This window comes from Oncorhynchus nerka, linkage group LG3 (genome assembly GCF_034236695.1).
Source record: "Oncorhynchus nerka isolate Pitt River linkage group LG3, Oner_Uvic_2.0, whole genome shotgun sequence".
NCBI lineage: Eukaryota > Metazoa > Chordata > Actinopteri > Salmoniformes > Salmonidae > Oncorhynchus > Oncorhynchus nerka.
Window position 1 is genome coordinate 48687989 of NC_088398.1, and position 26216 is coordinate 48714204.

Below are 26216 nucleotides of genomic sequence, written 5' to 3' on the forward strand. Positions count from 1 at the left end.
GAAGTGGTAGGAACTGAAAGAAGGTCCCTTAGAAATCTGAATTCCCAATGAAAACCCATTGAAAAGAGAGTGACCTCCAAATAAATATCTGAATGGTTTGTCCTCGGGGTTTCGCCTGCCAAACAAGTTCTGTTATACTCACATACATGATTCAAACAGTTTTAGAAACACTCAGAGTGTTTTCTATCCAAATCTACTAACGATATGCATAGTGGTCAGCAAATCCGACCATGACGCCATCTTGCTCGAACCGTCTTATAGGCAGGAACTCAAACAGGATGTACCAGTGACGAGAACCAGTCAACGCTGGTCTGACCAATCGGAAGCCACACAACAAGATTGTTTTGATCACGTGGACAGGAATATACGCTGACTCGGTAAATGCATTTATAAAGAAGTGCATTGGAGATGTTGTACCCACTGTGACTATTAAAACCTACCCTATCCAGAAACCGTGGATGGATGGCGGCATTTGTGCAAAAGTGAATGCACAATCCCCTGCATTTAACAATGGAAAGAGGTCTCGAAATATGGCTGAATATAAACAGTGTGGTTATTCCCTCCAAAAGGCAATCAAACAAGCGAATTGTCGGCACAGGGACAAGGTGGAGTCGCAAATCAATCGTGGACTTCAGGAAACAGAAGAGGGAGCACCCCCCTATCCACATCGAAGGGACAGCATTGGAGAGGGTGGGAAATTTTAAGTTCCTGGGTGTACACATCACAGACAAACTGAAATGGTCAACCCACACAGACAGTGTGGTGAAGAAGGCGCAACATCACCTCTTCAACCTCAGGAGGCTGAAGAAATTTGGCATATCCCCCAAAACCCTGGCAAACATTTACAGATCCACAACTGTAAGGTTAACTGCAAGGGTGGTGTGGTCTGCACAACACATCACCGGGGGCAAACTACCTGCCCTCCAAGACATCTACAGCACTCGATGTCACAGGAAGGCCAAAAGATCATCAAGGACCAAAACCACCTGAGCCACTGCTTGTTAACACCGCTATCATCCACAAGGCGAGGTCAGTATAGGTGCATTCAAAGCTGGGACCGAGAGATTGAAAAACAGCTTCTATCTCAAGGCCATCAGACTGCTAAACAGCAATCACTAACTCAGAGAGGCTGCAGCCTACATTGAGACCCAATCACTGGACACTTTAATAAATCGATCACTAGTCACTTTAAACAATGCCACTTTAAATAATGCCACTTGAATAATGTTTACATGTCTTACATTACTCATATCACATGTACGTATATACTGTATTTTATACCATCTACTGCACCTTGCCTATGCCGCTCGGCCATTGCGCATCCATATACTTATATGGACATATTCTCATTCACCCCTTTAGATTTGTGTGTATTAGGTAGTTGTTGGGGAAACATTCGATTACTTGTTAGATATTACTGCACTGTCGGAACTAGAAGCACAAACACTTCGCTACACTCGGTTTAACATCTGCTAACCATGTGTATGTGACCAATACAATTTGATTTGATAATAAACCGTAGCAGCAGCGTGTCAAAAGAGCTAAAAACAAAAAAGGGTAAATGCCGATAGTCCGGGAAGCTATTGGTTAACTATTTAACTAACTATTTAGCAGTCTTATGGCTTGGGGGTAAAAGCTGTTCAGCGTCTTGTTGATTCCATTTTTGGTGCGTCGGTACCGCTTGCTGTGCGGTGTCAACGAGCACAGTCTATGACTAGGGTGGCTGGAGTGTTATTTAAACAAAATAGTGTTTTCACACTCCATTTCATACAGCATGATAGAAGGGGGTTATTAGACAGCATGATAGAGGGGGTTAGTTAATATTACAGAGGAATCTAGCTTTCACAGGACTCCCCATGCAGACAGAAATGCAAGAGTTCAGCATCAGTTCCATGCAGGCAAGGCCCACAGGTTAAGGGTTACTGGACAAAACACCGACCACAATTCGATCCAAACTGTGCAGCGACAGAATGCTAAAAAATGATATTTTCTCTCTCTGGTCTCCCAAGAAGCTGGAGGCTGGTCTCCCCAGGTGACAGACAGCCAGCCATGGCTGCAGCTGGACCTCAGGGACAGGATGGAGGTGACGGCCGTCGCCACACAGGGGCGCTACGGCAGCTCAGACTGGGTCAGCGGCTACCTGCTGCTGTTCAGTGACACAGGCCAAGCCTGGAAGCAGTACCGACAGGAGGACGGGGTGAGGGTGAGTTGTATCATACTGCAGATTTACTGTTGCCATTGTGAAGACTTCACTGATGTGCTATTCACTGAGGTATTGCCTTGGCTTTAGCTCAATGGGCTAATACGGGTTTCAACCCAGTCGGTCACATTGATTTGAAAATAATAATCTAAGTTTTGACTTTTCTTTTCACTTGGCTCACTAGGATGAGTGAGTAGCTGTGTATTGAGCTGTAACTCAGAGTAGGTCAGAGCTCCAAGGGTACACCTCATAAAATAAGACATTACGTCCCTCTCTTGTACTTGAGTTAGTGTCCTCCACCTCTGGTGTGTGAGAGAGAGTAGATAGCTAAACATCTCTGTCTTTGTTTTGCTCTCCCCAGAGGTACCATGCTTTGTGGGAAAACGATTAGGAGAATTCAGACTCTGTAACTCAATTTTTATCTCATTGTTTCACATCCTTGTGAAGGAAACATTTTGTTAAGTCTGACAATAGTCTGGGATGAACTGTGTGGATGTACACTACACACGTCTGGCTCACTCCACATATATCCTACTCCTCCTCTACTATGATTTTATAGCTAGTACTTGGCTAGCATGTGTGCATAATTGAGTTAACATCTAAAAAAAAAATGCCTGTTTGTACCTCATGATGTTGGTGTGCACATACATTCTTTATAAGCCATTGTGCTCGCCCCAGTTATGTCAAATTGCGTGACGGAAATCTTAAATTGGAAGCACTGAAAAAGAATGAGGAGAGAAAATGGAGAGAACTCAACATTCCTACCATTTTTTTTCTGAACAAGTTTCTCTCTCATGGTGGATAATGAATAGTAGTTGGGCTTACAAGTACAAACAGCGTGTCCAGTACGCTACAGCAGCCTGTCTTCTATTATTTATTCTCTTCTTCGACTTAAAAAAAATCATTGTTTTACACTCCAGTATGGGAATGTGGCATGGTGTAGAGATGCTGGTGTAGTGGATAAACCCTGGGAGACGTGGTTTGAAATTGTTTTCAATGATTGCCAGGGACTTAACAATAATTGGGATCTACAGTGCATTCAGAAAGTATTTAGGCCCCTTGACTTTTTCCACATTTTGTTACGTTACAGCCTTATTCTAAAATGGATTAAATAAAACGAATTCCTCATCAGTCTACACACCATACCCCACAATGACATAGCGATAACAGGTTTTTAGACATTTCTACAATTGTATTAAAAAATTCTAACAGAAATACCTTATTTACATACGTTTTCCGACCCTTTGCTATTAAACTCAAAATTGAGCTCAGGTGCATCCTGTTTCCATTAACCATCCCTGAGATGTTTCTACTACTTGATTGGGGTTCACCTGTGGTAAATTCAATTGATTGGACATGATTTGGAAAGGCTCACACCTGTATACTGTATATAAGGTCCCACAGTTAACAATGTATGTCAGAGCAAAAACTAAGCCATGAGGTTGAAGGAATTGTCCATAGAGCTCCGGAACAGGATTGCGTCGAGGCACAGATCTGGGGAAGGGTACCAAAAAAGGTTTGCAGAATTGAAGTGGCCTCCATCAATCTTAAATGGAAGAAGTTTGGAACCACAAAGACTTCCTAGAGCTGGCCGTCCGGCCAAACTGAGCAATCAGGGGAGAAGGGCCTCTGTGGAGATTGGAAAACCTTCCAGAAGGACAACCATCTCTGCAGCACTCCACCAATCAGCCCTTTATGGTAGAGTGCCCCGACGGAAGCCACTCCTCATTAAAAGGCACATGACAGCCTGCTTGGAGTTTGCCAAAAGGCACCTAAAGGACTCTCAGACCATGAGAAACAAGATTATCTGGTCTGCTGAAACCAAGATTGAACTATTTGGCCAGAATGTCAAGCGTCATATCTGGATTAAACCTGTCCCTATCCCTACGGTGGAGTATAGTGGTGGCAGCATCATGCTGTGGGGATGATTTCCAGCTACAGGGACTGGGAGACTATTTAGGATCGAGGAAAATATGAACAGAGAAAAGTACAGAGAGATCCTTGATGAAAACCTGCTCTACAGAGTTTAGAACCTCAGACTGGGGCAGAGGTTCTCCTTCCAACAGGACAATGACCCTACGCACACAGCCAAGACATTGCAGGAGTGGCTTCGAGACACGTCTTTGACTGGCCCAGCCAGAGCCTGGACTTGAACCCGATCTAATATCTCTGGATAGACCTGAAAATAGCTGTGCAGCTATGCTCCCCATCCAACCTGACAGAGCTTGAGAGGATCTGCGGAGAGGAATGGGAGAAACTCGCCAAATACAGGTGTGTCATACCCAAGAAGACTCTAGGTTGTAATCACTGCCAAATGTACTTGAACAAAGTATAGAGTAAAGGGTCTGAATACTTATGTAAATGTAATGTGTCCGTTTCATGTATTTATTTATAAATGGATCTTAGAATAGTCCCATGGCTTTGCTGCAGTCAGACCAAGAGTATTTGTTTTCCAGAATATAATTATATTTATTTGGACAGCATTTTACACCAGGGATTTCTTTGAGTTACCAAGTCAGATTGAGGAAACATATTTATGTAAATATTGAAATTGCTGGTATAGTTGAATTTGAGGTCATCCTTATGAACTGTCTATATATCCAATAATTATTTAATGAGCTTATATGATACACAGGAAAGTGACCCCATTACTTTATATATCCTGTCGTAGATACCTGACACGTCTTCACTATTAACTCAAAGAAAATGTAACGTATGCTTTTTGATTGGAAATGTACTTAATAAATAAGCTGTACCAGACAGTTGTAAATGCATCTCACTCCATCGTTGATTTCCAAGCAAATAAACCCTCTCTGTGGCTCTGGTTCAACCTCTGGTCTGTCAATACCTTTCACTAACCACAAGCTTCTAACTGTAAATCACATAGTGTTCTCAGCAGCTTGTTTTCTCAGCAGTCTCCTATTACGAAGACACTATGGCAGCCCACAGTTTAGTGGCTGGCTACACTCTAGTCTATGTAATTAATATGGGTTTTTATTAAGAATTAAAGCAAGGAATGAGCGTGTGGTGTTAATTTGATTCGTTCTTCAGTGAGTTAAAGTAAGCGGATGTAGAGCCCATAGAATTAGAATGAGAGATGAGAATAAGCAGCCTATGGCTTTTAAGCTATCACCCCCCCCCCCCCTCCCTCTACGCTTGGTATAAATGCCATGCAGTGCTTTGAAATCAGTCAAGTAGTTTAGATGATACAGTTGTGGCCAAATATATTGGGACCCCTACACTTTTCTAAAATAATTCCCTATTTCTTAAAAAAAAAAGTTCAAATTGAAGAAAAAAAGTGTTTGGTCCCCACACCTAGTTATTCTATTTTTAACATTGCAGAACCAAATGCACAACCAACTTAAGTTTACCATTTTAATTGAAAAAATAAAGACAAATTCAATGGACAAAAATATTGTTCTGGAGTGGCCAGAGAAGAGTGTAGATATGAATCACATCCATAACCAATGTCGAGAGCTGAAAGCAGCAGTTGGTGGAGGGTACCCCTCAAACATTGAAGAATTAGAGCAGTTTGCTACTGAGAAGTTGCAGTAGGAATGTGCAGCAAGCTCATTGGTGGCTCCAAGAAGCATTTGATGGAACTTATCTTGGCCAAAGGCTGTGCTAATTCCTAAGTGCCAATAATTGTGTCCATGCCATTTGTCTTTATTTTCTCAATAAAAAAAGTTTACAAAAATAAAATGGGTTCTCCAATGTTGACAATCCAATAACAACATGTGGAGAATAAACAAATGTTTTATTTATTTAAAGAAAAATTGGGAATTAATCAAGGGAGGTGCAAGAGTGCCAAGCGTGTGACTCGTGGATTCATTTGCTCAACTTGTTTTGGTTTTGTTTCAGATTATTTTGTGCCCTATAGAAATTAATGGTACAGAATGTACTGTGTCATTTTGTAGTCAACGTTATTGTAAATAACAATAGAATATGTTTTTAAACACTTCTACGTTAATGTGGATGCTACCATGGTTATGGATCATCCGGAATTAATCTTGAATAATGATGAGTGACAAAATTACAGAGCCGTAAATATCATACCCACCCATAAAATGCTAAACTCCTCTCTTATTGTAGGTTAGGATGTCTTTGGGGTGTGATATTTCTGCGTCTGGAACTTTCTCACTCATCATTATTTACGATTCATTCAGGACTATCTGTAATCATGGTAGCATAGACATTAATGTAGAAGTGTTTAGAAACATATTCTTGTTTACAATAAAAGGGACAAAATGACATAAGACATTATTGACCATTCATTTCCATTAGGCATAAAATAATCTGAAACACAACCAAAACAAACAGCGAATGCATCCAACAAGTTTGTGGAGTCAAAAGCTTGATGTAATCATTGTGCGCTAGGAATATGGGACAAAATACTAAACATTGGACTACTTTAATAAACATACATATAAGTGAATTTGTCCCAATAGTTTTGGTCCCCTAAAATGGGGGGACTATCTACAAAAGGTACTGTAATTTCTAAACGGTTCACATGATATTGATTAAAACACCCTCAAATTAAAGCTGACAGTGCACTTTAACCGCATAGTCATTGTATCATTTCAAAGTGCTGGAGTACAGAGCCAAAACAACAACAAAAGAATCACTGTCCCAATAAAATCACTATCACAAAGCTTCCTGCCATCCAGAACCTCTATACCAGGCGGTGACAGAGGAAGGCCCTAAAAAGACTCTAGCCACCCTACTCATAGTGTTCTCTCTGCTACCGCACGGCAAGCGGTACCAGAGCGCGAAGTCTAGGTCCAATGGGCTTCTAAACAACTTCCACCCTCAAGCTATAAGACTCCTGAACACCTAATCAAATGGCTACCCAGACTATTTGCATTGCCCCCCACCCCTCTTTTACACGGCTGCTACTCTCTGTTGTTATCATCTATGCATAGTCACTATAATAACTCTACCTACATGTACATACTACCTCAACTAACCGGTGCCCCCGCACATTGACTCTGTACCTGCACCCCCCTGTATATATTGTTATTTTTCCCTGCTTCTCTTAAATAACTTGTTACTTTTATCTCTCATTCTTGTCCGTATTTTTTTGAATCTGCATTGTTGGTTGGGGGCTTCTAAGTAAGCACTTCACTGTATTCGGCGGATGTGACTAATACAATTTGATTTGATTTGACTTTTGGAGCTCACAGTATTAGGCCGCAACTGTATTTCAAGTCATATAACCGAAGTTGAGACTCATCAATCCTCAGTTAATTAATTTTAAAAACGAAGAACATTCCAGTTGTTTTTTTGTCAATCAATCAATGACACACAGAATACTACATCTAACTAACCTGTTAAATAGTCATAACATTTCTTCTGTCCATGTGAGAAGATAGTAGGTGTCATTTGGTTTTGATCCATGCCTGAAGAAACAGAAACGGTGGGATCAATTGGATGAGTGGCAGCTAGTTAGTGAGACTCCCCTAATGAAGGCACTCCAAAGGTGGGCGACCAATTTGAACCTGCACGCCACACGGAGATATGAATTGACGTCAGTCTGGCATTTTAACAAGGGAAGTTCAAAGGTAATGGCCTGCTGACGGCGGTGCAGGCTGAGAAGGCTAATGAGAGAACACCAGCTGCCTGCGTCTGCCAGGTTGCAGCAACTCTGCACCTGTAAGGTTAGCCATTATTATGTGCTGTGTATGAAAAGAGTGGTTTTATAGCACTTAAGATACACACATAGGCAAAGGCACGTTCTCTAACACACCCACTCTCCCTCTCCTGCTTTCTCTCACTTTCAATGACACACTTACACTTACACTTACACACACACACACACACACACACACACACACACACACACACACACACACACACACACACGCGCACAGAGAGACACACACACAAAGAGACACACACACCGACACCCGCAGCCACAAGACACAGCCAGAGCTGCAGTCCTTTTATCTCTGCTCTGTGCCAGACCAGGTCACAATGGCAACATGATTATCTATTCTTGGAAATCTCCTCAGTCTTTGTCTCTTAGGAGTCACATAGCAAGGCCAGCACTGCAACGACACAACAGGGAGTATAAAGCCATGTTGGGAACAACAGGGAGTATAGGCCATGTTGGGAACAACAGGGAGTATAAAGCCATGTTGGGAACAACAGGGAGTATAGGCCATGTTGGGAACAACAGGGAGTATAGGCCATGTTGGGAACAACAGGGCCAGTATAATAAGGCCATGTTGGGAACAACAGGGAGTATAGGCCATGTTGGGAACAACAGGGAGTATAGGCCATGTTGGGAACAACAGGGAGTATAAAGCCATGTTGGGAACAACAGGGAGTATAAAGCCATGTTGGGAACAACAGGGAGTATAAAGCCATGTTGGGAACAACAGGGAGTATAAAGCCATGTTGGGAACAACAGGGAGTATAGGCCATGTTGGGAACAACAGGATGACACTCATGAAACAGTTGTTAATCATCCAATTAGACAAAGCCAGAGAGAAAGAAAGGAATGACTCATGTTTGTGGGTGACCAGCTAGCTATTAAGCTATGAAATGTTGTATTATTTTGTGCATATAGTCTAACAATGTTGTTCTTTTTTTGTACCATTGTTTATTGGAACTTTGTTTACTTTGGTATTTATGTTTCCATCAGTTCGTTTGAGAAGATTGATGCTCTCTGGTCCAAATACACATCATAAAGAAATTTCAGTTCCAATGTTTCGGTATTTTCATGTAAACCCCTCTGTGCTTATTAAGGAAGTTGTATTTTCCGTCAATTAGCAAAAGCCTCTACCCCCGGAGTGAAACAGTGTGCAAAACACAATTTAAGGTTTGTTGAAAAAACTGTAGACTACAGTAATGACAGAATAGAAACATATTCAGATAGCTCCTCTTCAATCCGTCAGGAAGAGGGTGCTAAGGGTGTTTAATCAAGGATTGACATGCCTGTTAGCTGTGTTTGCAGAAGTGTTTGTGGTGTTTAGGTTTGTGTCGAACATTAGGTTGGTGTTGATGAACAAAAGTGAAGTAAACTTTTGGGCATCTCTTTAAGATTAAGTTGCTCTTGTGCTATATCTCCTTTATAACTACTTTGGTAAACAGAATGCAAATAATATATATCTGATTAGGCTCGTTTTGCACTGGGTGAAAGTTGATCGCATTCCAGTTTTAGAACCGGTGCTGCCTCCCATGCGTGAGCCAGGTGCCCTGTTCAAAGCCCAAGGTGAAGTCAATATTTACATTTGAGTCATTTAGCAGGCACTCTTATATAGAACGACTTACATGAGCAATTAGGGTTAAGTGCCTTGCTCATGGGCACTGACAGATTTTTCACCTAGTTGGCTCAGGGATTCAAACCAGTGACCTTTCGGTTACTGGCCCAATGCTCTTAGCTTAGATGTTGCCTAGTAAGTTCACGTTAACAAGCAAGATAACTTAGCTGGTAAATTTTTGCTCATGTGAGGAAATTAGGCTGTCAAGCATTTTAGTTAGGTAGCCTAAGACAACAAAAACTAAAAGTGTTTACAGAGTCGTGGACCATTCTGCCAACATGAAAGAGAGGAGGATGGCATTGGTGTCCAACCAGTCTACAAGTAGGGTGAGTCAACATGTTCTTTCTACTTGCACGCACACACACACACACACGCACACACACACACACACACACACACACACACACACACACACACACACACACACGCGCGCACAGAGAGACACACACACAAAGAGACACACACACCGACACCCGCAGCCACAAGACACAGCCAGAGCTGCAGTCCTTTTATCTCTGCTCTGTGCCAGACCAGGTCACAATGGCAACATGATTATCTATTCTTGGAAATCTCCTCAGTCTTTGTCTCTTAGGAGTCACATAGCAAGGCCAGCACTGCAACGACACAACAGGGAGTATAAAGCCATGTTGGGAACAACAGGGAGTATAGGCCATGTTGGGAACAACAGGGAGTATAAAGCCATGTTGGGAACAACAGGGAGTATAGGCCATGTTGGGAACAACAGGGAGTATAGGCCATGTTGGGAACAACAGGGAGTATAAGGCCATGTTGGGAACAACAGGGAGTATAGGCCATGTTGGGAACAACAGGGAGTATAGGCCATGTTGGGAACAACAGGGAGTATAAAGCCATGTTGGGAACAACAGGGAGTATAAAGCCATGTTGGGAACAACAGGGAGTATAAAGCCATGTTGGGAACAACAGGGAGTATAAAGCCATGTTGGGAACAACAGGGAGTATAGGCCATGTTGGGAACAACAGGATGACACTCATGAAACAGTTGTTAATCATCCAATTAGACAAAGCCAGAGAGAAAGAAAGGAATGACTCATGTTTGTGGGTGACCAGCTAGCTATTAAGCTATGAAATGTTGTATTATTTTGTGCATATAGTCTAACAATGTTGTTCTTTTTTTGTACCATTGTTTATTGGAACTTTGTTTACTTTGGTATTTATGTTTCCATCAGTTCGTTTGAGAAGATTGATGCTCTCTGGTCCAAATACACATCATAAAGAAATTTCAGTTCCAATGTTTCGGTATTTTCATGTAAACCCCTCTGTGCTTATTAAGGAAGTTGTATTTTCCGTCAATTAGCAAAAGCCTCTACCCCGGTGAAACAGTGTGCAAAACACAATTTAAGGTTTGTTGAAAAAACTGTAGACTACAGTAATGACAGAATAGAAACATATTCAGATAGCTCCTCTTCAATCCGTCAGGAAGAGGGTGCTAAGGGTGTTTAATCAAGGATTGACATGCCTGTTAGCTGTGTTTGCAGAAGTGTTTGTGGTGTTTAGGTTTGTGTCGAACATTAGGTTGGTGTTGATGAACAAAAGTGAAGTAAACTTTTGGGCATCTCTTTAAGATTAAGTTGCTCTTGTGCTATATCTCCTTTATAACTACTTTGGTAAACAGAATGCAAATAATATAGATCTGATTAGGCTCGTTTTGCACTGGGTGAAAGTTGATCGCATTCCAGTTTTAGAACCGGTGCTGCCTCCCATGCGTGAGCCAGGTGCCCTGTTCAAAGCCCAAGGTGAAGTCAATATTTACATTTGAGTCATTTAGCAGGCACTCTTATATAGAACGACTTACATGAGCAATTAGGGTTAAGTGCCTTGCTCATGGGCACTGACAGATTTTTCACCTAGTTGGCTCAGGGATTCAAACCAGTGACCTTTCGGTTACTGGCCCAATGCTCTTAGCTTAGATGTTGCCTAGTAAGTTCACGTTAACAAGCAAGATAACTTAGCTGGTTAATTTTTGCTCATGTGAGGAAATTAGGCTGTCAAGCATTTTAGTTAGGTAGCCTAAGACAACAAAAACTAAAAGTGTTTACAGAGTCGTGGACCATTCTGCCAACATGAAAGAGAGGAGGATGGCATTGGTGTCCAACCAGTCTACAAGTAGGGTGAGTCAACATGTTCTTTCTACTTGCACGCACACACGCACACACACACACGCGCACACACACACACACACACACACACACACACACACACACACACACACACACACACAGAGAAATCAGTACCAAAATTAAAACACTAATAAACATGGAATCATCATAATCCCAAACTCTTAAAAAATCATAAAAAAAAGACATTCTGAATCTGGTCATGGATTGTTTTGTTTTCCTAACGAAGGTCACTTTATCAATTTAACAACATTGATTGGGCTAAATCGTTTGGTGTCTTTACATTTGTTTTCACTGTATTAGACAAAGTGTATATAGCCTAGTTGATTTAATGACGTTGAAATGTTTAAGTTGAAATGGTGCTGGAATAGCGGAGGCAGTGCTTCTGTTTTCTTTGTGCTGCCTTGCGTTAACTCTCCATTGGTCCAAATCAGTAGTTGTTTAGTAAACTGTCAGAAGCATTAACGTGCTTGAACATGCTTTACACCAGGGATTGGCAAATCCAGTCCTTGGGGGCCTGATTGGTGTCACTTTTACCCCAGCCCCAGCTGTCTCCAATAATCAACTAATCATGATCTTCAGTTTAGAATGCAATTAGTTGAATCAGCTGTGTTTGCTAGGGATGGGGAGAAAAGTGTGACACTACTGGAGTTGCCCATCCCTGCTCTCCACTATTTAACTGTTTGTTACATGAAATATTTGCTTTGTGGATTTCACATAGACAGATGTTGCTCTCCGGCTTTGGGATGTAACAAATGCATATGTGATTGAATTTTTTCCACCACTGTGTGACGGCTGTCGTTTTGTTGTGTCTGCCTTAGTGTATATCATGATGGTGTATGAACAAATAGGTTATAGAACAAACAATGCAATTATCACAACATAGATTGCAATATGGATATTTTCCTGACTTGGCTTGGCTTCCCCAGGGATTTTACCCACACACTGCTACTGGTGGTATGGATAGCTTTTTCTCAGTAATGAATATGTATGCCACATTTTGGTGAAGCAAACGCTTATCAAATTGTATTTGCTAAATAAGTTACTTTACATTGTGGAGGATATGCATTACAATAGCCTGCATGGTCTGAGTGGATGAGTAAACCCCAGTGAGTTTGCAAATGCTTATCTTGCACAGACATGAGTTACATTTGTAATTGCTTAGCTTGTGCACCTCTTCTAAAATACAGTCACCAGGCTCCACTTAAATGGACTCACAATAAAAAACACATGGGTATAAATCAAAATAATAGCCTAAATAGTTACCTTGTAAGACTGCCTCTTCTTCATTATCTTCATTATCTACAGAGACCAATCTCTGTAGAGTCTATCCCTCAGAGAGGTAACACCATACTCCATGTGTGTGTAATTTGTGCTTCTTCTACTACTTCCCCCATCTGCTATTGTGTTTTCAGCTGCAGGGAGAAGTGAATTAATGGCATTTCTTGACTCTGTTGAGCCTGGAGCTCCGGTGTCAACAATCCATCTTTCCTTTACTCTGTGATACACATCATTATCGATTTAGCTCGTCACCTGCCTCGAATTCGTTATGACGGCTGCTTGTGATCAGTCATCTGAGTTTCCTCTCTCTCTCTCTCTCTCTCTCTCTCTCTCTCTCTCTCTCTCTCTCTCTCTCTCTCTGTTCACCCCCCTAAGCCTCCATGGTGCAGATTATTAATGCAGTGGAGGGTAGGGGGACAGGGGGATGGAAATTACGAAGAATAATGACATCTCACAGTTTCAGTGAGAGATATTCATTGTTATCTGCCTGGGAGCAGACAATATGATACCAATTGTTTTTTCCCATCTACTTCCCATCCACAGAAGTGTGTGTTAGTGCAGTGGAGGACATCCTCCCAGGATCCTCCCAGGATCCCCAACCCAGGCAACACATTTTATATGTTTTATCTAAAAGTAGGGTCAGTTAAAGAGAAACATATGGCACAAGTTTTGTTTTGTTGCAGAATACTAATACAGTATCTTTAACAGTTCTTGGAAACTAACCCTCTTTAATGTTATGATCCAAAACATTAAGTCCTAGACGACACAAAACCCTTTTTAATTATTTAATTCCTCTGCAAGATACAAGGTCAGTTCAGAGAGCCATGCTTGGTTAACAGTGACTCCCTTAATAACGGAGCTGTAATTTCTGGTTTTGTTTGATGAATACAGTTCCCTCAAGAATACCCCGCCCCTGTATATTAACACTTGGCATTGCATCTAACTCTTCTGCCTTTTCTCCCTTCCTCTCTCTCTGCTGTGTGTCTCCAGAGGTTTGTGGGGAACGTGAATGCTGACAGTGTCATTCACCACAAGTTGTCCCACTCTATCAGAAGCCGCTTCCTGCGCTTTGTCCCGCTTGACTGGAACCCCAGTGGCTGGGTGGGACTCAGAGTGGAGGTGTACGGCTGTGCCTACAGTGAGTGACCAGACCACCCCTACCTCTAACATACAGACCATACACATTAGGGTGTGCCTGCAATAAAGGGACCACCAGGCCTTACACACAGACCATACACATTCAGCTAATATCATAATGCCACAGTGAGTGACCAGAACACCCCTTACATCCAGAACACCCTACTTTTGTGTATACCCTTTGATGAAAGCAGGACGTTTGAGGACAAGTGCAGAAATAGAGATAGCGAGTATTTTGATATTGATGCTCTTCTCTCATTTATCACAAATGTTCCCACCAGCTAACAGAGACAAACAGTGACTGCCAGGCAGGCATGACAGTTGAGAGCCAGTCTCTGCCTGGGTAATGCTAAATGCACTGAACAAAACTATGAATGCAACATGTAAAGTGTCGTGAGCTGAAATAAAAGATCCCAGGCATTTTTCATACGCACAAAAAGTATATTTCTCTAAAATGTTGTGCACAATTTGTTTATATCCCTCTCCTTTGCCAATATAATCCATCCACCTGACAGGTATGGCATATCAAGAAGCTGATTGAACAGAATGCTCATTACACAGGTGCACCTTGGGCTGGGGACAATAAAAGGCCACTCTAAAATGTGCAGTTTTGTAACACAACACAATGCCACAGATGTCTCAAGTTTTGAGGGAACGTGCAATTGGCATGCTGACTGTAGGAATGTCCACCAGAGCTGTTTCCAGATCATTTAATGTTAATTTCTCTAACAACATCATCCAACCGGCCTCACAACTGCAGACCACACATAACCATGCTAACCCAGGACCTCCACATCCTGCTTCTTCACCTGTGGGATGGTCTGAGGGGTGTGGGTGTGCTAAGTAGTATTTCTGTCTGTAATAATGCCCTTTTGTGGGGAAAAACTCTGATTGGCTGGGCCTGGCTCCCCAGTGGGTGGGCCTGGCTTCCAAGTGGGTGAGAATATGCCACTCCATGGCTGCACACCTGCCCAGTCATGTGAAATCCAGACTAGGGCCTAATTTATTTATTTCAATTGACTGATTTCCTTATGTGAACTGTAACTCAGTCAAATCTTTGAAATTGTTGCATGTTGCATTTATATTTTTGTTCTGTATAAATAAAAGGGACACTGGGACGCCTCTCACACACATTCTGAAGCAGCATTAACTGGATCAGCCAGTGAATTACTGCTTTGTGAAAGACAGTTGTATTTAACTCTGAGTGAGCACTTTCATAATGCCGAACTGTTCCACAGCATGATCCCTGTATTAATGTTGGATGAATGTGTGCTCTGCTAATAAATGCTGTGTGACATGCACCTCAACGAGGAGAGACCATACACATCTCAATTCAAACTATAAAACAGGTTGATCAATTCACGATACAGAGAGCAGAGATAGAAAGAGAATAGAAGAGAGAGAGATGAGAAGAGAGAGACTTGCTATGCAATGTCATTACAATACTGGTGTTACAGATTCATGTATCTATGCATGAGTCCTCTAGGTCTTCCAATGACTAAATTACATTGGAAAATCTGAAAATGCCCCCATGACAAATTCATAACTTGCATTCTTGAGGACTTACAGGAATCAATTTTGTAGTATGACCGAAAGGGGTGAGCACTAGAGCATGTGCAGTAATTATTAAAATAACAGGTGTATGTCAGAGATTGTTCCCATCCAGTTACACATGGAAATGGCTTCCAGCATAATACATTTCAATGCCATCACTGATATAGCCACATTACCATAACAGGTATGAAGCTCACAGTGACAGGGGACAAGTATCCCAATGACAACCCATTTCACTGTCTGTTGATTGCCTTCAGAGTCAGACGTGGCAGACTTTGATGGCAGAAGCTCCCTGCTCTACCGGTTTAACCAGAAGTCCATGAGCACGGTGAAGGATGTGATCTCGCTGCGCTTCAAGAGCCACCAGGCTGAGGGGGTGCTGCTCCACGGAGAGGGTCAGAGGGGTGACTACATCACTCTGGAGCTGCACCGGGGCAGGCTGGCCCTCTACCTCAACCTGGGTGAGTTTGTCACACCGGGGCAAGCTGGCCCTCTACCTCAACCTGGGTGAGTTTGTCACACCGGGGCAGGCTGGCCCTCTTCCTCAACCTGGGTGAGTTTGTCACACCGGGCAGGCTGGCCCTCTTCCTCAACCTGGGTGAGTTTGTCACACCGGGGCAGGCTGGCCCTCTATCTCAACCTGGGTGAGTTTGTCACACCGGGGCAGGCTGGCCCTCTACCTCAACCTGGGTGAGTTTGTCACACCGGGGCAGGCTGGCCCTCAATCTCAACCTGGGTGAGTTTGTCACACCGGGCAGGCTGGCCCTCTATCTCAACCTGGGTGAGTTTGTCACACCGGGCAGGCTGGCCCTCTATCTCAACCTGGGTGAGTTTGTCACACCGGGGCAGGCTGGCCCTCTATCTCAACCTGGGTGAGTTTGTCACACCGGGGCAGGCTGGCCCTCTATCTCAACCTGGGTGAGTTTGTCACACCGGGGCAGGCTGGCCCTCTTCCTCAACATGGGTGAGTTTGTCACATCGGGGCAGGCTGCAAGGCACGTGCACAGATAAGGCTCTAGTGGTGCTGGACCACCTGCCTGTTTGCTCTCCTAGGAAGAATGTGCCCTTTTTGATTGGTGGCATTTAAAAATATATATTTTACATATTTTAAGTCTATTTTCTCTTTTGTATTGTACATCTAAATGTTATGAATTGTGCATCAAACAAGCAAATTTCTCATAAACTTTGACTGGAAAATAATGTGCACAGACCTGGCAGGCTGGCTCTTTACCTCAACCTGGGAGAGGTCATCAGAAAGGTCAAGGGGCAGAGGTAATGGGTAACAGGACACAAGGGACTCTGGGTACAGATGAAGGAGTCTTTTGAACCATTTAAAATGAGCCTGGGGAGCAGTCTGGGAGGGTAACTGAATGTTTGTGTTCTGCTGCCCTTCCAATTACCACTGCACCTGAGCTCCATTTACTAGCTGGACTCAGACTGTTAAGGATCCACATTGTGTAGAGCTGAGTCTGGGGAAGACCATTCTGAAGTAGTTTGTTTTCAGAATGTCTATAAGAGCTCCCTCTTCCTCGATAAACCGTCCTGTTTTATGATCAATATCTATATCAATATTAAAGTAACCATATGATCTGTTCTCTGTTTCTTTGTCTTCAGATGACACCCGGTTGCGGTTCAGCAGTGGTCGTGTTGCGGTCACTTTGGGCAGTCTTCTGGATGACCAGCACTGGCACTCTGTCCTCATCGAGCGCTTCAACAAGCAGGTCAACCTCACCATGGACACCCACACACAGCACTTCAGGACCAAGGGGGAAGGAGACTCTCTGGAGGTGGACTATGAGGTGTGTTTATGCTAACATATACTGTAGAATAGTCAGATACTTATTCAGACCAAGTAAATAGTTCAACCAAGTTATCTTACTCTAAGAGGATGTTGTCATTTCACCCTTTTTCCTCATCAAAGCTCAGCTTCGGAGGCATCCCACTGCCAGGTAAACCTGGTACCTTCCTGAGGAAGAACTTCCATGGCTGCATCGAGAACCTCTACTACAACGGGATCAACATCATCGACCTAGCCAAGCGACGCAAACCTCAGATCTACAGTGTGGTAAGACAACTATTCTCATCTACCGTACCATAGATTATTAGTACATCCTTAAAATAGTATGGGGACAAAGTAGTTAGTCAACCAATGCCTATTAAAGGTCACAGACAGTCTGTTTTAATTGTACTGTTGCTGTGAGATTTCACATTTTGCTACAATGTGATTCTGTTTAATCACATTTGTATTTGAGTTAGTCACATAGCCTTCTCCATGGTCCCTCAAACTGTATGAGATCCAGGGTAGAGACACTGTCCGTAGAGAAAGAAAATGTAGTTCTATCTGATCCTCACGACTGTGTCATTAAGTCTAAATTCATGAATAGATTCAGCCGTAGGCACACCCTATAATTTGGACACCCTCCCCCCAATCAAATCAGACAGAAGCCAAAGCGTTACATTGCATCACAGACACCCTATTCCCCTCTGAAATCTGATTGCTATGTTAAAAGGCCTTTACTTACAAGTGAGAGAGTGACTGCGATGATGGAATCCGTAATGGAATTTCAATGTGGAATACTATCTGGTAAGGGATCACAATGAGAGTCAAAGTGCTGCCGATTGCTCTTCTCTGCCTCTGAGGCACTGGGATTGATGGGCCGCTGACCTCAATTGACATAGCTGCTCTTTTGGTCCATGTACCTCACAAGGCCTCTGGATCACTTGGAATTAAGGTGTGTTCTTTCTCTGCCCACCTGACGGCTAACCTAGATTGGAGGGGAGAAACTCAGAATTTTATAGTTTGATATTATATGACACTTCTGCCTGTAGTCCTTTTGTACTGCACCTTTTGAATTCAAGATAGTCATTCAGCTTTATATGGCGTTATCAAGGAAATGTGTGATTCTTGCAGGCGAGTTAGTTTTCTAAATATAATTTTCAGTAAATCTCTTTATCAGCTCACTGTATTTTATTCTGCTCAGATGAATGGTACAGTAAAAGTACAGTAAATCCAACATGTTGATGGTATGAGTGAATAATTCCATTATCTGTGTTTTCCATGTGTGTCACCAGGGCAACGTGACCTTCTCATGCTCGGAGCCCCAGCTGGTATCCACCACTTTCCTGAGCTCCAGCAGCAGCTTCCTGTCGCTCCCGGCCACGCCGTCTGCTTCAGGAGGCTTCGCGGTGCGTTTCCAGTTCAGAACATGGAACCCAGACGGGCTACTGCTCTTCACCCAACTGGCCCTGGAGCTCCAGCGACTGGAGCTGCAGATAAGCAACAGCCGGCTGCGCTTGACCCATCACACGTCAGCCCAGCAGAAAGAAGAGGTCTCCACCGGTGAGGGCCAGATCAACAGCCTCTAGCCTAGCTGTCCCACACTATGGGTTGGAATCAGTGTACACCCAGGGAGACAGAAAATATAAAACAGTCTTTATTCCAGTGAAGTAGACCGACAGTGAAAAGTTAATCCATCATCCAGAGGGAGACTGTCTGTGTTTGGTTTTGCACATCATTACATCAACATCATTTATATGACCTTTTGCCCCCGAGAAACTCAAAGCACATTTAATCTTCTTGGAATGGCTTGAGGAAAAATGTCATCCTTGTATTTTGGACGTGAGCGCTATAGGATTGCAGTCAGAGAGAAATAACATGTATAATTACGTTGGATTGCAGAGCCCAGACTTTCAGCAGATGGCAGGCACAGAGGGAATTATAGACACACAGAAAGACCATTACAGCTTGGAAGCCCTTCACTGTAAAGGACAATCAAAATGGATATACCACAATCTGCTATGTCTGTTTGAAGCTTGAACTCTACGGTCAAATGAATGTTTCATCCAATAATAACCATTACGTTCTGTCCTCTGGCAACGATTTAGCTTCAATCTGACCAGCCACACTTGTCGTTCATTTTCATTTCCATGTCATCTTCCATTCTTGTTTAGAAATGTAGGACAGTTATTAAGACACACCATGTGACCATACTGTAGCTTACACAGCGATTGATAAGCTATGAGTTATAATGTAATATGTAGCCTAGTACCTACAGTATGTTGGAGATCCCAATCCCAGTAATCCCTGAATTAACGTGTAGTTGATGTTTGATGAGCCTGTAAAAGTCTCACACAGAAAACACACCCTGCTGTCTCCACAGGTCACAGAGTGAACGATGGACTGTGGCACTCTGTGAGTCTCAGCTCTCAAGGTCTTCAAGTCACCACGACCCTGGACAATGAGCCGTCCTCAACCATCGAGCTGGGGGACCACATGGAGGCAGGAAACAGCCTCTTCTTCGGAGGTAAGACCACACACAATGAGTCTTGTTGTCTGCATCACTATCTCATTGTCACAACTTCCACCGAAGGTAGTTCCTCTCCCTGTTCGGGCAGCGCTCGGTGGTCGGCGTCGCCTGCCTACTAGTCATCACCGATCCCTTTTTACTTTTCTGTTTGTTTTGTCTTTGGTTCTTTCACACCTGGTTTCAGTTGCCTTAATTTCTGTGTGTATAATTTACCCTGTTGCCTGCCTACATTTGTGCAGGATTATTTTATTGTGAGGTTGCTCGGTTAGGTTGTGCCCATTTTTGTTTCACGCATTCATACTGAGTGTGTATAAATTGAGGAGCTTTGTTTGTTCCTCCTTTCGTGATTAACGGGTTTCTCTGTTGTCGTGGGCGTCTGATTATTGTATTGTGCCTTACCTGTATTTGGTGGACTTGTCCATTATAAGTACGCATCTCGGACATCTCTGCTCTCCTGCACCTGACTCCTTCACCTACCTCCAAACGCAATATTGTCACAGAATCCTGCACCAACATCTATGGAGGAGCACGTTCAACACCACACGGCAGTGTTACACCGGCTAGGGACCACGATGGATCAGGTGATGGCGACGATGGAAATATGGGAGAGAGGTGGCCTTCCTACACCTCCACCAGCCACACTCCAACCAGTACCACAACCCTCTCCTTCGTTGCCTGGTCCCAGTGTTATTCGACTCCCGAGGGAGTACGATGGGACGGCGGCCGGGTGCCAGGGGTTCTTACTCCAGATGGAGCTATACCTGGCAACCGTTCATCCGGCTCCTTCGGGAGGTGAGAGCGTGAACGCCCTCGTCTCCTGCCTCTCAGGCAAAGCCCTGGAATGGAACGATCCGTATGGAACGATCCAGACTCGGCGAGGGACCACTACCCAGACGGGTGAACGTCTGTTCCATCTAAGGCAGGAGAAGAGGAGCGCACAGGACTTCACCCTAGAGTTCCGGACCTTGGCTGCTAGCGCGGGATGGAACGACAGGGCCCTGATTGATCACTATATGTGCAGTTTGCACGAGGACGTCCGTAGGGAGCTAGCCTGTAGAGACACCACCCTCTCCTTGGACCAGCTGATAGACATGTCCATTCGGTTGGACAACTTGCTGGAGACCCGCGGACATCCGGATCGGGCCCTGTCAGTTTTATCCCCCAGCCCCTCCACTCCAACGCCCATGGAGCTAGGAGGTGCTGCAGCGAGGGCAACCGGAGGAGGAGCCCTTTCCTGTACCAGCTGTGGTCGTAGAGGGCACACTACTGACCGGTGCTAGAGGGGTCCTTCTGGGAGTCGAGACGCCAGGCCGAGCACTGCTCGGACACCTCAGGTGAGTCGGCACCAGGCTCACCCAGAGCCCCCTGTTGGTCACATGTATGTGTTCATTTATTTTCCTGAATTTTCCCCTCATTCCCAGCATAAGGCGCAAGTAGATTCAGGCGCAGCCGGCAATTTTATTGACCGCGGTTTTGTGCATTGTTTAGGGGTCCCCCTTGTTCAGATTGATAAACCCTTCCCAGTGCACACCTTAGATAGCCGACCATTAGGGTCAGGGATAGTCAGAGAGGCCACGGCTCCACTGGGCATGGTTACGCAGGAGGGTCATGAGGAGATAATTAGTCTCTTCCTCATTGATTCTCCTGCATTTCCGGTGGTGCTGGGGATCCCCTGGTTGGCCCGTCACAACCCCAAGATTTCGTGGCAACAGTCGGCTCTAAAGGGGTGGTCAGAGGAGTGCTCAGGCAGGTGTGTAGGGGTTTCCATCGGTGCAATGACGGTGGAAAGTCCAGACCAAATCTCCACCGTGCACAATCCCTCAGAATATGCAGATTTGGCTATCACCTTCTGTAAAAAGAAGGCTACCCAATTACCACCTCATCAACGAGGGGTTTGTGAGATAAATCTCCTGGTAGACGCTGCACTTCCCAGGAGTCACGTGTATCCCCTGTCACACGAGGAGACGGTGGCTATGGAGACAAATGTCTCTGAATCTCTGGGGCAGGGGTACATTAGGCTCTCCACATCACCTGCCTCCTCGAGTTTCTTTTTTGTGAAGAAGGAGGGAGGTCTGTGTCCGTGCATTGACTATAGAGGTCTAAATTCCATCACGGTGGGGTACAGTTACCCGCTACCTCATTGCCACGGCGATTTAGTCATTTCACGGGGCATGCTTTTTCACAAAACTGGATCTCAGGAGCGTGTATAACTTGGTGCGTATCCGGGAGGGAGATGAGTGGAAGATAGCGTTTAGTACCACATCCGGCCATTATGAGTACCTCGTCATGCCGTACGGGTTGAAGAATGCTCCAGCAGTCTTCCAATCTTTTATAGACGAGATTCTCAGGGACCTGCACGGGCAGGATGTGGTGGTTTATATCGATGACATTCTGGTCTATTCCGCTACACGCACCGCGCATGTGTCTCTGGTGCGCAAGGTACTTGGGCGACTGATGGAGCATGACCTGTACGTCAAGGCTGAGAAATGCTTGTTCTTCAAACAGGCCGTCTCCTTCCTAGGGTATCGCATTTCCACAGCAGGGTTGGTGATGGAGTGTGACCGCATTGTAGCCGTGCGTAATTGGCCCCCTCCAACCAGGGTAAAGGAGGTGCATTGGTTTTTTGGGTTTGCCAACTACTACCGGAGGTTTGGGCAGGTGGCTGCTCCCATTACGTCACTGCTGAAGGGGTGGGGCCGGTGCATCTGGGGTGGTCGGCTGAGGCGGACAGAGCTTTTGGTCGCCTGAAGGCTCTGTTTACTTCGGCTCCCGTGCGGGTGCATCCGGATCCCTCTTTGGCATTAATTGTGGAGGTGGACGCGTCTGAGGCTGGGATTGGAGCCGTGCTCTCACAGCGTTCGGGTACGCCATCGAAACTCTGCCCTTGTGCTTTCTTTTCGAGGAAGCTCAGCCCGGCAGAGCAAAACTATGACGTGGGGGATTGGGAGTTGTTGGCTGCCGTCAGAGCTCTGAAGGTGTGGAGACATTGGCTTGAGGGGGCTCAACACCCTTTTCTCATCTGGACTGACCACCGTAATCTGGAGTACTTCCGGGCGGCGAGGAGACTGAACCCTCATCAGGCAAGGTGGGCTATGTTTTTCACCCAATTTCGGTTTACTATCTCATATAGACCAGGTTCCCAGAACACTAAGGCAGACGCACTGTCCCGACTGTATCAAATGGAGGAGCGGTTCATCGATCCTACTCCCCGATGGGAGGTGGACGCAACAATCGAGCGAGCATCCCGTGTAGAGCCTACTCCACCACAGTGTCCAGCTGAATGGGCGTACGTTCCGCTGGAGGTTCGTGACGGGCTGATCTGGTGGGCTCACACGTCCTCCTCTGGTCATCCGGGCATCGGTAGGACGGTGCGATGTCTTAGTGGGAAGTACTGGTGGTCCACTTTGACCAAGGACGTGAGGGTTTATGTGTCCTCCTGCTCGGTGTGCGATCAGTGCAAGGCTCCTAGGCACCTGCCCAGAGGGAAGTTATAACCCCTTCCCGTTCCACAGCGGCCTTGGTCACACCTGTCGGTTGACTTCCTGACCGATCTGCCTCTGTCACAGGGCAACACCACGATCCTGGTCGTTGTGGATAGGTTTTCTAAGTCCTGTCGTCTCCTCCCTTTGCCCGGTCTCCCTACGGATCTACAGACTGCGGAGGCCCTGTTTACTCACATCTTCCTGCAATACGGGGTACCTGAGGACATTGTTTCTGATCGGAGTCCCCAGTTCACGTCTAGGGTGTGGAAGGCGTTCATGGAACGTTTGGGGGTCTCGGTCAGCCTTACCTCGTGTTTTCACCCCGAGAGTAATGGGCATGTGGAGAGAGTGAACCAGGATGTGGGTAGGATTCTGCAGTTGTATTGCCGCCGGAGACCGCAGTGAGGCCCCGGTGTTCGCACCGGGGGACCGGGTCTGGATCTCGACCCGAAACCTGCCCCTCCGCCTGCCCTGCCGGAAGCTGCGTCCGCGGTTTGTGGGGCCGTTTAAAGTCCTGAGGAGAATAAACGAGGTGTGTTATAGGTTACAGCTTCCCCCTTACTACCATATTAACCCCTCGTTTTATGTGTCTCTCCTCAGGCCGGTGGTGGCTGGTCCGCTTCAAGAAGCTGAGGTGCGGGAGGTCCCTTCCATCCCCCTGGACTTCGAGGGGGCGCCTGCGTATGCAGTTCGGGCGTCGGGTGAGGGGCCTTCAGTACCTCGTGGATTGGGAGGGGTACGGTCCGGAGGAGAGATACCGGGTGCCGGTGGAGGACGTATTAGACCCATCTATGCTGAGGGAGTTTCACCGCCTCCACCCAGATCGCCCTGCGCCTCGTCCTCCGGGTCGTCCTCGAGGCCGGCGTCGGTGCGCTGCGGGAGCCACGCGTCAGGGGAGGGGGTACTGTCATGACTTCCACCGAAGGTAGTTCCTCTCCCTGTTCGGGCGGCGGTCGGCGTCGCCGGCCTACTAGTCATCACCGATCCCTTTTTCCTTTTCTGTTGGTTTTGTCTTTGGTTCTTTCACACCTGGCTTCAGTTGCCTTAATTTCTGTGTGTATAATTTACCCTGTTGCCTGCCTAGGTTTGTGCGGGGTTATTTTATTGTGAGGTTGCTCGGTTAGGTTGTGCCCATTTTTGTTTCACGCATTCATACTGTGTGTATAAATTGAGGAGCTTTGTTTGTTCCTCCTTTCGTGATTAATGGGTTTCTCTGTTGTCGAGGGCGTCTGATTTTTGTATTGTGCCTTACCTGTATTTGGTTTACTTGCCCATTAAAATTACGCATCTCGGACATCTCTGCTCTCCTGCGCCTGACTCCTTCACCTACCTCCTAACGCAATATTGTCACACTCATGAAACCAGGACTTGATGGTCAGGTCTTGTTGCAGCATCTGAAGACATTATCTGAAGATGTATACAGGACATGTTGAATGATGAAAATGCAACTATTTAGCAACATTTCTTCAATCTGTGTCACAGGTTGTCCATCTCTGAACATCTCAGGCTGTAAGAACCCCACGTTGGCGTTCCAGGGGTGCATGCGTCTCATCTCCATCAACAGCCAGCCCATGGACCTGAACCGGGTGCAACAAGGACGGCTGGGAAACTACAAGGAGCTGCAGTTTGACACATGTGGCATCCATGACAGGTAAGCCTTTAGTTGGGGCTCCAATCCCAAAATGTGTTTGGATGACGAACTAAACAGATTTAAACGGTTCTGTCTTTATTTGTTGATGAGGTTATTCTGTCCAACACAGCCCATGCTTTAGTATCGCTGACAAGTCAGCTAACAGACTGGATCTGCCATTGAGATCATGCAATGGAGTCTGGTACTGTTGCACTATCATCCTGGCTCAGGGCCCCCCTAACAAGTTGCTACCTGTGTGGCGTGTGGCGTCCTATCTGTCCCTCATTACCCCGCTCTGATTGTGGAACCGATGGGTGGGATTAGTACACGCTAAATATATCTCATGGCAAAGTTGAGGAAACCTGAAACACATATACAGGGAGGAGACAAACAAAGAACTTGGTGAGTTGGTGCTTCTTCTTGTATTCACCCTGAGGGGAATCCTACTACTCTGATGTCAGATCGCAGCTACACCTGATTCTTCGGTTTAGAATGCTAACCGGCAGATGTAAAGGCTGTTGGAGTGTGTGGAACACAACAGATGAATAAGCCCTACAGGGCTGTTAGTAAAAGACATGAAATATGGGAAATGTGTAAAAAGACGGAATGTGATGGTTCGCATGAAAACAAAACAGGTGACAGCTGTCTGTGTGCCCTATATTGGCTGCCTCTCGATGAGCCTTCCACAAAGGGATGTACGCCGAGAGAATGTTTTGTATATTTCACTACCATGCAATATTACCCCTTATCCCTCATTTTATAGGCGAGGTTTATGCTCAGTATTGTTCTCCGTTCTATAAATCTCTTCATTGGACTGTAATTCATTGTCCATCGCAGAGCCATGTCTTTGTGTAACGACCAGAACTATGCTTCATTAAAGGATTGGAAGATTAACCTTTACGAGTGTTAATCTACTTTTCTTTGTGTCCAATCAAACTCCATGACTACATTTTTTGCAAGTGTGCACTTCTGTGCCACGGCTTCTGTAATTTCATGACCTGTGAGGGCAGCCGTGAACACATCAATAGAAATAGCTCTACGGTAATTAAACCATGGCCTGCAACCTTATCCACGCCACAGTCACTCTGCTCCATGGCAATTAATGGGAGAGAGATGAAAATGTATGAAATTATAGATGCACGCTTGAAACCCGGGCAATTATGTGAAACTGAAGGAGGCTTGAGGAAGGTACTATTAATCAGGA

At 45.1% G+C, this 26216-nt stretch overlaps 1 protein-coding gene across 1 annotated transcript in view; it reads left to right on the forward strand.

Annotated features, from left to right (window-relative positions):
- Positions 1–2017: 2017 nt before the first annotated feature.
- Positions 2018–26216, forward strand: part of LOC115109884 (contactin-associated protein-like 5) — a 48802-nt gene continuing 24603 nt past the window's right edge. Inside the window, exons 1-8 of the mRNA XM_029635135.2 lie at positions 2018–2203; positions 13893–14040; positions 15851–16054; positions 17208–17392; positions 17515–17658; positions 18666–18933; positions 19754–19897; positions 24865–25033. Of these exons, the coding sequence (XP_029490995.2) occupies positions 2078–2203; positions 13893–14040; positions 15851–16054; positions 17208–17392; positions 17515–17658; positions 18666–18933; positions 19754–19897; positions 24865–25033 (1388 nt within the window). The 5' untranslated portion in view covers positions 2018–2077. The remainder of the gene's footprint in view (positions 2204–13892; positions 14041–15850; positions 16055–17207; positions 17393–17514; positions 17659–18665; positions 18934–19753; positions 19898–24864; positions 25034–26216) is intronic.